At 47.0% G+C, this 15,635-nt stretch overlaps 1 protein-coding gene across 1 annotated transcript in view; it reads right to left on the bottom strand.

Annotated features, from left to right (window-relative positions):
• Positions 1-682: 682 nt before the first annotated feature.
• arhgap44a (Rho GTPase activating protein 44a) overlaps positions 683-15,635 on the bottom strand; it is a gene marked incomplete at its 5' end in the record, with an annotated part of 38,537 nt that continues 23,584 nt past the window's right edge. Inside the window, 16 exon segments of the mRNA XM_083650241.1 lie at positions 683-1,754; positions 1,902-2,047; positions 4,416-4,969; positions 6,238-6,421; positions 6,547-6,564; positions 8,828-9,011; positions 9,574-9,665; positions 10,346-10,459; positions 11,171-11,251; positions 11,442-11,523; positions 12,135-12,246; positions 13,040-13,167; positions 14,170-14,251; positions 14,513-14,581; positions 14,789-14,903; positions 15,060-15,136. Coding sequence (XP_083506367.1) covers positions 1,240-1,754; positions 1,902-2,047; positions 4,416-4,969; positions 6,238-6,421; positions 6,547-6,564; positions 8,828-9,011; positions 9,574-9,665; positions 10,346-10,459; positions 11,171-11,251; positions 11,442-11,523; positions 12,135-12,246; positions 13,040-13,167; positions 14,170-14,251; positions 14,513-14,581; positions 14,789-14,903; positions 15,060-15,136 — 2,553 coding nt within the window. The 3' untranslated portion in view covers positions 683-1,239.

The raw sequence follows: 15,635 nt of genomic DNA, 5'->3' as shown, positions 1-15,635 counted from the left end.
AGAATGGCACCGAGGTGGGCTTGAAGTAACAATGGGAATCTCATGAACGACTGCGGGTATTGGCTCTAAATAGGGCTATTTCCAAAAGCATTGCTGTATTTAACTGTCGGCAGCAACGATGGCTACTCCTGTGTAGGAATGAGATGGAGTGTGGCAGTGTAGTAAGAGGGAGCAGAGGTTATACAAAGCGATGAACCTGCCAAAGGAGGAGTGGGGGTTACCTGTGGCCCCCCCCATTACCGGTGGCAGGGGCGTTAGACGGGGATGTCTGTTGGCATAGGGCTGGGAATGGGGGGGGGAGAGAAAGGAGCGGAAGGGGGGGGGGGTCAGAGAAGGCGGGGGGAGGGGCGCTTTAAGATGGACCTTTGTAAGCGACGGCGTCTGCAATGTGAGCGCAGTGTGGTGCACTCTGGGAAGTCCTTAAGCCGTGCATTACAGGTGGAACGACAACACCGTGCGAAGAGGCCATTGAGTCAACCCAGTAACAGGGGGCATGTGTTGCGATTGACCAGGGAGCTAGAGGTAGGTGTGGATGTTTGAGGCAGGCGGCAGGAGACCCCAGAGGCAGCCACAGCACTAGGCCAGGCGGTGAGATGGAGCGCACAGGGCGGGGGGCGGTCTGGAGCGCACGGGGCGGGGGCGGTCTGGCTTACCCTAAAAGTCCCCCACACACTTAGCCCACACTGAATCCCTGGCCTCACACAGCTGCAGGGTACACAGTAGTAGCAGGGGGAACAAGAGAATGATTTATAACAAAAGTGACAGAATGATTGGTATATATTGACAGAACACCTCATCATCAGAACATCATATAGGTATAATGTTGGGTTGATCTGGCTAGGTCTCCACGCCCCTAGGTACTGAGAGAGATTGGACTGGTGTGAACTGTGTAAGCCTCTGACCTACCTCTGCCGAGTGAGGGTCTGGGTAACACAGATAAACAGAGAGCACATGATGAATCTAATGGCAACTTCCATACAAGCAGGACGAGCTATGCTTCTCTGATGTTTCCACACGTTACCCAGAAACATCAGCACATAACACAAGCAATGAATACATAGGTCAGGAGTTGTTCTTGCTACATTGCACAAAAATGCTAATATTTACATTTATGTCATTCTCAGGCAACTGTGTCTAAAAGGCAACTGTTATTCATTCAAACATTCTTTTGGGAGCAGTCGATAAAGGGGACAGGAATCTTTTATATCTACAGTGACATTCTGAGAGTCCTACAGAGTCCTACACTCGTCCGCCATCTCCATTGGACAGAGCCACAGCGAGTCTGAGAGAGGGCCGCTGCAGCGCCACCTGCGGTGGCGGCGGGGGTGTTGTTGCCATGGGCTGGTGATTACCTGTGGACATGCTCTCCGTGGGGGACAGTCCGTCCAGGAGGCCCTGCTCCAGGGGCTGGGGACCCGGGGCCGAGGCCAGGCCAGAGAGCCCTGGGGGGGCTGTGGGCGGCTGAGGAGGGGGCAGACTGGGTCTTTGCCTGGGTTTAGGGGCGGGCCGGGACTTGGTGAGTGTTCCGGTCAGGGAGGGCGGGGACGAAAGGGAGTGGGGAGGCCCCAAGGGGGTCTGCCCGGGGGAGGACGCGAGCGCTTGCCCCGGGGGGCAGGCCAGTCCATAGGGGGAGGGGGTGCTAGGAGGGGTGGGGGACAGGCTGACCGGCGACGGCTGACCTGTGGACTGGTCGGACATCCCGCCAGACTGGCCGTAGGGGACCTTGGGGGGCACAGGGGCCAACTTCTTAGAACCTGGGGACACACGACACAGGCACATTACGGTCTCCTCTTTCAAACGGGGAACACACACACACACACACACACACACACACACTGCAGATGGTCAGAAGTGACAGTGAGACCCTGTAAGCTCAGCAGGGGGAAGGCGCTGGTGCTCACCTTTGCGCAGCGTGTGTGGACTGTGCTCTGTGGAGTGGGGGGACTGGCTGCTGCTCTGCGGACTGCTGCCGGGGGGAACTGTCGGACCTGCCACCTGGATGCCTTTGTGTCCAATCACAGGCGAGAGCTCTTTACTCTTCAATGTACTGAAAAAAGACAGGCAGATATTAGTTTGTGAATGGTATTGGACACAATGTATGTCAGTCAATGTACTGAAAGGTCATTATGTCAATATATACCTCATCTTTATCACTTCACCACCACCACCACCACCACCACCACCACCACCACCATCATCATCATCATCATCATCATCATCATCATCATCATCATCATCATCATCACCATCATCATCATCATCATCATCATCATCATCATCATCATCATGTCTAATTTGAATGTTTCACTACTTGTTGGTACGCTGTTATCACAAACGTTTTCTGAAACGGCAAAAAGCAATGTCGACCAAATCTCTTACCTTGTAGGTGTTTACAAACCAAACACCCCTTATTCTGTTTTCATACACAAGTGGTACGCTGGAAGTACTGTCTGATAGAATAAAAAGGATTCAAAACATGATGTGTTTTGAAACACCGATAAATGTAAAAGATTGGAAACGCATGGAAGTCTGAGTTATGAAATGAAAAGTCTAAATTTCCCTTCCAAAGTGTTTCCATTCGGTACGCTTTTATTTAAATCTCAAATTGCAGTGCAGTCCATTAGAGAGCGCTAATCTGTTGAAGGAGCTCAGTGATTTGCTGAAAGGTACTTTTAGGACATTAAGTGACAAGCAAACTACAAGTCAACTGGCAACCGAACTCACAAGCTTCCAATCTCAGGATGGATCTCTGACCAGAAGGTCACTGAGCTGGGTGGATTCTGGATTATTCAAAGAAGAGCTGACAAAAGTGTGTTTATACGCAGCAACAACAGAAGAAGAAGTAGCATTAACTGATACTTCTTGGGACAGTAGCTGAGAAATCCACCTCGGCAGCGTTGGTTTCAGTTTCCTCGTAGTACAGTGAAGACGCACAGGAAATAGAGCAGAGATATGTACCAAGATGGCATCAGCTAAATAAAGCACAAACACAGACAGGAGAGTGCACTTGTCCAAGGAACACACCTTTCTTACAGAAATAGATGTATATTTATTATTTGTGTACTTACTACTTACACCTGTAAACGAAGGCTATGCACAGCTGATAGTTAGTGACTAGACAGGGATTATTTAATATACCTTGATTTAAACTAATGAACAGAAAATTCTGTCATCATCGAATCCCCCTCATGTCAGTTGAAACACAGGTGAACCAGTCGTCAACATTGACTTCAGTACAGTACAACTGAAGTCAATGGTGACTTGTGTCACACCTGTGTTTCAACTGGCATGAGGATGAATAGATGAAGAGAGAATTTTCATTTTTGGGTGAACTGCCCCTTTAACGTTTTGTGGTTTTCTTATGGTACCAAAATCTGAAGATGGATTTCCAAAGCTTGATCAAACTTGCTTGGTGTTTGAAGATTCATGATACATGATGTAAGACACCTGTAACTGGACCAACCTCCAATATCCAGGTGTCAACTTGCACTGATTCGATTGGTTTCAAAACACTAAGACCATGTTCTGATCCATTCTCTTCTATCAGTGTAAGAAGTAGGTACTGCACATTGCTTTTAATTCTTTATCGTTAGTCTGTGTTCAACTGGCTCAGAGTAATATACACTGACAATTATCTCAGGCCTTGACTCATAATGAACCTACACCCACACAGAGCACCCGTATTATAATAGCAGCTTTTAGTTTCTGGTGACATCGACTGAACTGCAGCCTCCTACAGTATGTGAAGTCGGTTTGACCTGCGTGCCTCCAAGGACGGCCATCTGAATGGAGGGTCATGGAGAGGGAGGGAGAGTTATCAAGTGAAGAGGGAGGCGGGGCTTCTTCTGAACACTGCCATAGAATTGCTCTAATGATTCACGCTGCCCCGTGTGGTTGCAACGCTGAACACGTATGAGTCAAGAAAGCGCCAGGATCACTCCAGACTAACGCAGCAGTTGGGTCTAGCTGACAGATGCTTCAAAAAGCATTACTGCATGTATGTAGGTATGTTGGCATTATTGAGAAAGTGACACCACTCTATTTAGTGCCTTTAGAAAGTGATATTGTATGTTAATGTTAATAAAGCATTGCTGCAAAAACTATAGAATAAATACATTCATATGCTAGTTGATAGCCATATGCAGCGTTATCCATGTATTTATCATCCACTCAACACCAGCGTCAAGACGTCAGAGTGCTAGAAGCCAGTAACATCCTTAGTTGCTAGGCAACCCCCATGAGAGGCATCCCCGGACAACCGGAATGTTACAGAATCTGAGATGTCATTTGAAAGGGGGGGTTAAGAAGAAAGCAAAAATAAAGCCAGCGAGCTAGAGGAGAGGAGAGGAGAGATTACGGCTGCCACTCTCTATCTGTGGTGCATCCGCAGCGAGCCATGGGTGTGTTGTATTTACCTAGTCAGCCTGGGGGGTCCTCTCTCTCGGGCACACGGACAGGCAGCCCACGGCGGGGGCGGGGGCGCGGACGAGGGGAGGCTAGGGGGGTTGCCAAGGGACAGGTCGTGGCGGGTTAGTACCAGGGGGGTTTTGATGTAGAGCGGCGAAGCATTAGTGTCGGGCGGGGGGGCATGCGCCGCGTCGCCAGGCGGGCCGTGCTTGGGGAAGTGCAGGCAGCTGGGTTTGGGGTTGGAGTTGATGTCGAGTGACGAAGAGGAGGAGGAGGAGGAGGAGGTGGGGGGCGGGGCGGGGGGCGTGAAGCCAGACCAGCGCAGCGGGGGAGGCGGGGAGGCGGGCGGCTGGGACTCCGGGCCCGGGGCCACAGGGCGAGCGCAGGGCGGGGGCTTGGGGTAGAAGTGGTGCGGGGCGGAGTGGCACAGGGACATGGGGTAGGGAGGGGGCGGCCGGTCCTCCCCCGGGGGCGGGTAGGCATGAGAGGTGTCCGGCCGATTGGGCGACACGTCGTCTGAGCTGTAGGTATATAAGAGAATAGACAGCACAAAAGACACAGCTCTAGTGACTGAACAGGGAGACGAATTGGAGAGCGATAGAGGATTAGCTGTGTTGATGATTAGGGTGTTAGTGTGTTAGTTGGTCGGTAGCAAAAAAAAGTGGAGAAAAAAAAAGTGAAAAATTTGCATTGTAGTGGTGCAGAAAGGGCGGGCGGTGGTCACCAAGCTTAGCACACAGTCAGCTTCAAAGACAAGCACAAAGAAACAGCAAAGCAAAGGAAAAACCGCTCATATTGCCAAAGGAAAAAGGAGAAAATAGTGTAGCCGTGTAGGACTCCTTCTGTGATCAGCTTGTGTCTGCACCACTGCATGGAGCTGTGAGGATCTGTGTCCAGAGCCAAAGTGCTGCTGGTCTGCTGCAGCCGACCATGTTATTACCAAGCCCAGTGAATATCTCCCCTCTGCTGTACAGTATATGAAAACCCTATATGCTCTATATATAACCTTATGACTTGTTTGTTTGCATTGCAGGTCCCGCAGTCAGCCCAGGGCAGTGTGAAGCAGACACAAAACCCTTTCATTGGCTGAAAGAGCCACAGGAGAGGAGGGTGAGGCCAGCCCAAGCCAAGCCACAAGCTTGATTATTATTATTACTATTTGTTTGCAACACAGGCAGAGCCGGCCACCATGAGGTGAGGATTCATGTGCGTAACCATGATAATAATCATATCCGTACGGGGAGGGGGGGGGGGGGGGGGGGTGAAATCAGTCGGTGAAATCAGTGTAAACACAAAAGGAAAGAATTCACGAGCAAAGCTGAGGAAGCCAAGCAGCCACATCAATGAGATATTAAGAAATATTAACATGCTCGCAGGGACTTGCGGATTGAAGCTTTAAGCGCCATGTAAAGAAACGAAACTTCCATATTGGGGAATAAAACCGGTCAGAACTGAAGTCACACAATGCCATGTCCTCTAATGTTATCCACAGTCAAATCAACCTGACAAACTGAAGGCAGAACTGAAACATGTGGACACTAGTGATGAACCGTAATAATAACAAAACAACAACAGAACAAACCGAATGAGAGAGGGAATGGGGGAGGCGGGTGACTGGAAAAAGAAAATAGAGTGAAAAAAGAAAGACAGACATCACAAGTTACAGAGAAAATGATGAACACAGCCAAGGATCTAAGTCACACAGAGCAGACACAGTTGACAATGGTAGCGGTGGCGGTGCTGGTGGTGGTGATGACGGTGGTGGCGATGACAATAAAAATGACGAGGGGCAGAAAAGTGAAAAAGAAAGGGTGGGGGGGGGACTTACCAGACCCGTTCTCCTGGCGGAGGCGTGGCGGCGGGGGAGCTAAGCAGCTCTCCGGGCTGCTCGGGGATGAGCGTGTCCCCCGGAGAGCCGGGCATGCACCCCGGTGGGGTGGAGGAGGTCTTGCGTGACAGCGTGGACGAACCCTTGCGAGACACCCAGGAGGTGTCCATCACCCGCACGCCCATACTGGAGAAAAACACATACACATATACTGAGTGAGTCATGCACACAGGATGGATAATGACTGTGGCCAGCAGGGGCAGTGTTTGCTTTGAGAATGAAAGAGAGTGGGGAGGGGTAAGATACAGTACCTTTGTATCTTCCTAATGCTGCATTAGTAGGGAAGAGAGGCAGAAGGCATACGAGGTCAGAGGTCATGCAGACATGATGAACAATATCTGATTAACAACACACAGTATATGGAAAAGTGAGTTTGAGTGTATGTCCAGTATGCTACACTGGAGGGCTGAAATGAAGAGGAATGGTGTATGTGTGTGTGTGTGTGTGTGTGTGTGTGTGTGTGTGTGTGTGTGTGTGTGTGTGTGTGTGTGTGTGTGTGTGTGTGTGTGTGTGTGTGTGTGTGTGTGTGTGTGTGTGTGTGTGTGTGTGTGTAGTACGTGTGATGGAGAGATGAGATCCACAGTATCAGGGAGGAGAAGAGGGGGTGTACAGATGCAGCCACCTTGAATTGCTGGCTGATGCTTGACAGGAGCTTGACGGGTCCCTGACAGGTCCCATCCAGATCCGTGGCAGATTAAACAAAGATAAAACAGAAACTTAACTTAAGTACTTAAACACAACTTAACTTAACTTAAATTGACTTAACTTAAATGAACTTAACTTAAAATGGACATAACTTAATGTAACGTAACACAACTTAAAACCAATTCAACCTCTTTATAAACCACACAGATGTCCTTAGGCTCGCTAAAGACATGTCCCTTATGATGTAACACAGTTCAGTTGTTGGGTAGGGCAGCCGGCTGGGATCCAGCTGGGAGCAGCATTTCAAGGTGGCTGCCGCTGTAGCAGAGGTGAGGAGCTGCCAGGTCAAATAAACAGCCTGTACTTCTTCTGAGGGCCAATTAGAAGCCTTGTTTGTTCTAATTAAGCCTGTTTGGTCTCAGGAAAACACATACACAAAGACACAGTGGACACGCCCCCCCACCTCCCCCCCCCCCCCCACACACACACACACACACACACACACACACACACACACACACACACACCAAGTCCAGCAACAATGGACTGTCTTTCACAGGCCGCCATTAGAAAGCTGCTCATTATCCCAAACAGATGAAAGCGATCCTTCATCGCCTCACGTAGAAAGTTGCACTCTGAAAACTGAAGAAATGACTGATGATGACTGACAAGATGTGAAATATTCATAGAATCAGATTGTTACCAGCCTCGACAGCGATGGCTGGTATTGTTTTCACCCTGTGAGTATGTGTGTGTGTGTGTGTGTGTGTGTGTGTGTGTGTGTGTGTGTGTGTGTGTGTGTGTGTGTGTGTGTGTGTGTGTGTGTGTGTGTGTGTGTGAGAGAGAGAGTGTGTGTAATCATGGCAATGTGGTCGTGGAGACACCTATCGTAGCCGGAAATACCACTGAGGCGGTTTTGAGTACTTTGTCTGTCTGTCTGTCTGTCTGTCTGTCTGTCTGTCTGTCTGTCTGTCTGTCTGTGGACAGATTTTGTGAACACGATAGCGTCAAAACTGTGCAAGATGCAGTCACGAAATTTTCCAGGTGGGTGATTGACGTCAAAATGAAGGCCGAGTTCGAAAATGGGTCTGAGCAAAATGCCCCCCCAACACACACACAATCCCCCCCACACACACTTTACGCCCCTGGCCAACATACGTTTTAAGTGGCGGGCGTCGCGGCTGCTCTCTAGTTTTCTATAGTATTACAGCCTCTCTTCTTACAGTCATTTGATGGGAGTGCTTGATGAAGGCTTCAGTTTCAACTCTGCCAGTGATTTTCCACCAGCTGGATCAGTGACTCAGGGCAGGTGACGTACACGCCACAATGTGAAGGATGAGCTGGCTGTGTAGAGGGATGGGAGGATACGGCTGCCGGAGAAACATTTCCCGAGGAAAGAGGTACCCGACAGCCCTCCATCACAGCCCGGTTGCCATGGAGACAACGCTATTCGGCGCAATTCGGCCCTGTTTATTCAAATGAGGCCAATTTTCAGCCTTCTCCTCTCCAGATGAATCGTGATAATGGCGAGAGAGTAATTGGACGGGATGAGAATGACAGGTGAGATAATACTCATTATCTTTGTCGCCACCCCCAACCCGTAACCCCGCCCCCCCCCCCCCCCCCCCACTACCCTCCGTCTCACAGGGGTTCGGACATTAGATTAGTAGTGGATACGTAAATACTCCGAGGTGATGGATTTTTAATGAGCGAGCGTTGTGCTCCGCAGATGTAAGACTTCGGTATCAAGTGACAGAGAGAGAAGGAGTGGGTGCAAAGTCAGTCAGTTTGATGTGCAGAGAGAGAGAGAGAGAAAGGGAGAGAGAGAGGAGGGGGGGGAGAGAGGGAGAATGAGAAGTGGGCAGAAGGTTGCACTTAGCATCCTACCCATCCTTCTTGTAAAACTCCAGCATCATGTTGTCAGTGGCAACGCTGAGTGGGCGTCGGCTCTGGTCGTGCTGCTGCTTGCGCTCTGATTGGTCCATGTCCGGCGAGGGCATGGAGCTGTAGTTGGAGTTGTGGTTGGTGTGGATGGGGCTGCCATAGCTGCCTGTCAGGTTAAACTCAATCTCTGAGGATGGGGGGAAGGGGGGGGGGGGGGGGGCACGACAGAGAGATGATCAGCACATATCATACATAGTGTGTGTGTGTGTGTGTGTGTGCGCGTGTCTTTGAATGCTCAATATTTTATAGAGATGATTGCACATTCTAAAATGGTTTTGAAAATGACAAAACCATAGTTGATAACATCAGTATTTTAGTGATCGTTTTACTTTATGCCAATAATTTTGTACGTGTCACATTTATCAGATGGTCAACATTTTGGATCGAAACTCATATGCATATGTCTGTGTGCGAGTATGTAAAAAATGATGTATACACAGGGCTCTAATCTTAAATACAAAGGGCACAAAAACAGAGGGAAGCCTCCATTAGAAATAAATGGGACATGGGGTCGAAATTCATATTCCACGCTGGCCTGGGAACACCTTGGGATCCCCCAGTCAGAGCTGGTTAATGTGGCCCGGGTAAAGGAAGTTTGGGGTCCCCTGCTGCATCTGCTACATGCTGCTAAAAAAACTCCTATTCCTGTACATGGTATAGTATCGCATCTACAGTTCCTGCCTCCTCACCTCCAGGGAAGAACCAGTCAGCATGCTGGATGATGGGCTCAATGATGCCAACGATCTGAAGGGACACGGTGGTCATCATCTCTGTCATGTTCCTGGAAAGAAGGAAAAGAACCCAAGCTATCAGACTCGATATGTGATGCCTTCAGGGACCATTTAACCCTCGTGCCTTCCAGGGGACATTTTTGTCCGCGATTACGTTCGTATTTTGCAAATTTTGACTGTTATTTCGGACGGTATGACATTTGGATAGGGCGTGTATTTGTTTTTATATATTTTAAAATTATGACACTTTTGTTAGACATTGTTAGACATTTTTTGTTAGACATTGTTAGACATTTTTGTAAAAAAAGAAAAAAATACTCCTGAAACCATTGGGCCATTTCTCTCCCATTGACTCCCATGAAAAGTGCCAAAAAGTGCTATTTATGGGCCCCCAGCTATTCTGTTTTTGCCAAAAAGCATGTTCTCATCCTGGACCAGAGACCTTGGAAATATATACAAAAAATAAAAAAGGTTGCATTTATTATAATATGGAAAATAATTAATCTTTTGTGTTTTCTTTTACACTATAAAAAAACAGTGGCATTTCAACAAAAGAGTTTAAATTCTGAAAATGATATCTAGCAGATCTTTTTTTTTTTTTTTTTTTTAGGAAAAAATACTTGCACTCATTTAATATCCGTAGGGGACAAAAATGTCCACCTGGTGTCAAGGTGTGCGTTGAATTGGCGGAAGGCACAAGGTAGTTAGGTTATATATTAAGCATACATACGCCTCAGAGTGTGTCCAGAGCAGGTTAGGGCCGAGGACAATCGCTATGTTCCCAGGAGTCATCTTGTTCGAGTCTTGGTACTCCGTCAGTTTGGCTAAGAATTTGATTAGATATCTGAAAGATTGAAATAAAAGAGAGCATCTTAAAAGCCATAGGCAGAGCACTATAACTGATTTATTCCTCTTATCAGTTGTACCATTCAGCCACACACACACACACACACACACACACACACACACACACACACGCGCGCGCGCACACACACACACACATACACACACACACACACATAGCATTGCTACAGAACTGATGGTTATCAATATTTCAGTGCACACTGCCAAATATTGTTTTTTAAATCCCAGATAGGGCAGGCGGTCCAACACACGCACACGCACACACACACACACGCACGCACGCACGCATGCACACACACACTGCTGACACACATATCGCACACCAGAGAGCGCTTATGTCACTTGTACCCAGTCATCCGCAACATAAATATGCTATTAATTTGACCCAATCCTATTGTGGGATGTGAAAGCTTCAGCATCCCACAAATAAATACATGAAATAAAACCAAAGAAAAGAAAGAAAAAAGCATTAAATAGGCTATCAAACATCAAGTTTCTCACCAGGATAAAAGAGTGAAATGTTACTAAGGTTTTCAGTAGGCTGACTAGATGAATTTGACTCGGGCGGTAAGCATAAACAAGATTGTCAATATCTGTCCTGCCTTGGATCTGATAGGACTTTTCTTTCTATATTGTATAAGGCAGTTGACTATAGACTCAAAAAAAATGCAAAGGAGTCAGCATCACTGACCTGAAATTGTTCAAGTTGTCTGTGGGGAGTTTTTCGCACGCTGCCAGTAGTGCTTGTAGTCTCTTGTCCATATCTTGAATGCTGGAGAGATGAAAAACATGGTGGGTTACTTTGTGCTCCGCTAAAAGAACGTCACCATTTTATTGATTTTTTTTTCTCTTCAGCACAGACTGTTGTATAAAGACTATGGACTATTTTCTGCTCTTCATCATGGCTAATGGCATAATTCAAGATACTGTGTTTTTTTTTAGTAAGGGGAACAGCCACTCACTTGGAAGCCTGAATCCATTCTTCGTAAAGTTCAGTGGTCATCAGCGGCTCGGGGAGCTCACGGAGGTATGATTTCAGAGCCCCTGAGGGAGGGAAGAGCAGGGAGAGAGAGAGAGAGAGAGAGAGGGGGAAGGAGGGAGGGAGAGAGAGAGAGGGAGAGAGAGAGAGGGAAGGAGGGAGAGAGAGAGAGAGAGAGAGAGAGGGGGAGGGAGAGAGAGATAGGGAGAGAGAGAGAGAGAGAGAGAGAGAGAGAGAGTGAAATCTCATTAGTGATGCAGTGGGTAGATGCTTTCCCCTCTTCACAGTACTGATTAGGCCATGCCCCCTGTGCCCACACCTCCTTGCAGCTAGGGGAGCTGCCAGATTCAGATTGCTCAACTCCGCTTCTTCGCTAATGTGCAAAGTGGACAGCATTATCAGAACAGAAAGACTTGAGGAAAAGTGTATCTAGGGCAGACTGCTCGGCAAATGTTACGCTACTCCAAATCAGCCCACATTTTCCAAAAATAGGCCCGAAACGAATCTTTTCAAACTTTTGGACAGTATGAAATTTCCACACAAAATGGGATGGCCGTTGTCGGAAGTTGGGGGGGGAAAATCTCTGCTTTTCACACAGAGATAGCCCAGTGCTCTATCGCTTGTTGTCATGGAGACGGGCTTTGAACGAGGCGTTTGCGTGGGCGTGTTCGTTCACCTGCGATGGCGTGCGGGTCGGCAGAGTATTCCGCCACATCCAGAACTCCACAGTCCAGGGAGGCTTTCAGCTTCTTCAGCTTGGAGGCCGAGGGTGCCACTCTGAACAGGCCCTATGCAGCCCACACACAGGAAAGACCGCTTTATCTGATCACATCTAAGCAATGTCCATGTCAGAGTGCTGTGCAAAGGCGCTGGAACAGTCTCCATCTTGGTGTGCTTGACATTGCTAGATGCAAAGTACTAAAGGTGCTATGTGCGACATTTCTAAGCGTCAGTATATCTTTGTCATATTGACAATTTGTCAGTACCTTGGAAGTTCCAAGGTACAATTATTCCAAGTTGGAATAATTACCGTAAAGTTTAAACAAAGAAGACCATGGTCCATCTCTATCGCACACCAGTATTAATACTAGCATATTATTGTATGCAAGTATTTCTCAAAATGAAGACCACCCTATCGGGGAAAGCATGTTGCTACTTTGCACCCCTCTCCCTTGCGTTACTCCACATGTCTTTATTTTTTGGGAATAGCAAAGAGAAGGAGAAGAGATGATACAGCACCAGCTCTTGGGAACAGCGACTATTCACTCTGTTGAGGCAAGTTAGTGCAAAGTTGAATCTATGCACTGCCAGAACAGCCTTCTTCTAGGTCCTATAGAATCTAGGAGATGGTCTCATTTGCACTAATTATACTAATTACTCTAAAATCAATGTGGTAATGATTTATTGAGGTTAAACACATAGCACCTTTAAGCCCTACATGTTAATCACTTTTGTCTGTAAACATGGCTGACGCAGCTGGTGCAATGTTGGGATGGTTTTCATCGATGTGGTGTTGTCAACGTATTTGTCTTTGGAGTTCGGGTGTGTGTGTGTGTGTGTGTGTGTACGTGTGCCCTTTACCTCCTCTTGCATGCCACACTCTAACAGCATGGTGACACAGGCTTCTATAGGGAAGGCGATCTCTCTCCCGCTAATGTTCAGGTGATCCTCCAGGGACTTGCCAAAGGATGGCTTCTCCACCCACGCCTCTGCAACACAAAACCATAGCTGCTAGAATCACACATAGACGCACACAAACCCCGCGCCTACACATGCTCGGAAACCCACACGCACAGGAATATTTGTATTACTACTTGTTGTGAGGATCTTCACTGACAACGTTCATTCCCTGAACCCTAACCTCTGCTTGCATACACACAGAACCTTAAAGCAGCGATGCTCAACACAAGGCTCTAGAGCCATATACGGCTCTCTTGTGGGTAGTTGTTGCTCTTTTAAGTCCTACTTATATATACAGTATATATATATATATATATATATACGATATATATATATATATATATATATATATATATGTGTGTGTGTGTGTGTGTGTGTGTGTGTGTGTGTGTGTGTGTGTGTGTGTGTGTAAACAAAGAGAAAATCGAAAAAGGAGAGGAAAAACATTGTCAGCAGAGGATTACACCCCAACCCTTCAACCATCTGAACAACCAATCACAATGTGTCACAGGTCTCATGCTCTGTTTGCAGGTGCACGAGACAAGTGCAACAGAAAACTAGCTTAGCCTGAACCTAAAATGGCTAAAGAATGTAAGAAACGCAAATATGAAGAGGAATATCAAACATTTAAAGAGGACTGGGAACTTGAGTTTTTCTTCGTGTCCATGGGTTCGGGAAAATGATGATGATGATGATGATGATAACTTCATCATTTCACAATTCAAAAGGGCCAACTTGCAGCGACATCACAAGGAAACAACAGGAAACAACAACTCCATGTGGTGGCACTGGCCTCTTTATTATTGTTAGCTTAGTATTGTCAACGCTAGTTAGCATTTAGGCCCTGCCCTTCCCCTCATACTGTAGCACGTGTAAACTACACATAGTTTAATTATGGATGTGGATTGGTTAATGATATTATTATGTGACAGTATCAGGGCTATTAACTAATTAACTTCTTATCTTGGTATTGCTGCGCGTGCACACACACACACACACACACACACACACACACGCGGTGCATGACCCACCTTGGTGGGCTTTGATCTGGGGCAGGATACTGTGAAGAATCTCTAATGACTTCCTATGATATTCCGCCTGTATTTCTATCAGCTAGAAACGGGGAGAGCGGGAGAAAAATAGAACATTACTAACAATCTCATATCATATATCACATGTTATTAAATTATCCATAAATGTCAGTGTATTCTGTGCTAATACTAGAAAAATTTATGAATACTATTTGCACAAAGTGTATTGAAGTACCCAATTCCGCTCAGGGATGAGGAAAGGTTAGTCTGAATCTAACTTCCTACACATCAATATGATACACATGAAATCATAAAACTTTAATGAGACAATAAGCCTACTTACCGTCTGAAAGTAATTTGCATAGTCTATTTCTTTGGCCACAAAATTGTACATATCTGCCGACAGCTGATCCTGGAGAAGAAAGCAGAGAAAAACCGTGACCTCTTGAGGCATCTTTTTACAAAATGGTCTGACTGATGCACTAAATAATGACTGTAATATCATCCTGAAGTTGTGGTCCCATATTGTCTGTTACCTGTGGGATAGTTATAAATCATATGGACAGGAGAGGAGTTGGGAGAGGACGCAAGATATGAGTGGCTCTGATTGGTGACTCACCCTGCAGATCTCCATCCGATTGGCCGCCTCCTCCATCTCCTCTCTGAGGGACTCGGACTTGGCGCCGGGCTGCAGAGTGCTTGGGTGACTGGAGGACTTGGACGACTGGTGATGTCTACAGGCATGACGTAAAACATATAAAGCCACTGCATTGGACAGTTCCGGCTTTCAACACCCCAGACATTTAAAACCTGAATCTCATGTTTAAAAATGAATGAGGAGCAGGAGAAGGAAGGATGTAGCCTGGCTCTCAGATGTGAGTGTCCTTTACCTTGTCCGAGCCGAGTCCATGTCCAAGACAAGCTTAGCAAGGTGCTTCCTCTGTTTCTGGATGTTGGGAATGTCCACCTATATACCAAATGGAAAACAAACACAACTCAGAGAATTAAAACGCTAGCCTGATATCAGACTGAATTGACATTGCCTCTGGTTTAAACAATTTCCATGAGGGGAATCCCCCAAGGAAATTCAATTTTCCCTAACCAATCACTAGAGACCAACAACCTGAATATAAACTTAATCCAGTTGGGAGAACGTGCGGTGGGGGGGGGATCCCCTTAATAAATGCCTTCAAACAGAGTATCGTTTGGATTTCAAAGTAATTGGTAGTTTTAATCGATTTAAAACAGCCTCGAGTCGATAACCGCATCTATCTCGTCTATCGGGGCCACCATTGTCGTTATTACTCCTCGACGCACTTGACAAGGGCATTAGTCCCACCCGATGTGCTGTTTATTGGCTCTGATTGGCTAATCGTCAGTCCCCCTCGGTGCTGATTGGCTAATCATCATTTGTCCTTGGCGCTGATTAGCCAAAACTCAACTTGGTGGAGTACACAGAATGACCC

This window comes from Poromitra crassiceps, assembly GCF_964638095.1.
Source record: "Poromitra crassiceps genome assembly, chromosome: 13".
In the NCBI taxonomy this organism is placed as follows: domain Eukaryota; kingdom Metazoa; phylum Chordata; class Actinopteri; order Beryciformes; family Melamphaidae; genus Poromitra; species Poromitra crassiceps.
This window is presented reverse-complemented; position numbering and strand designations above follow the sequence as displayed.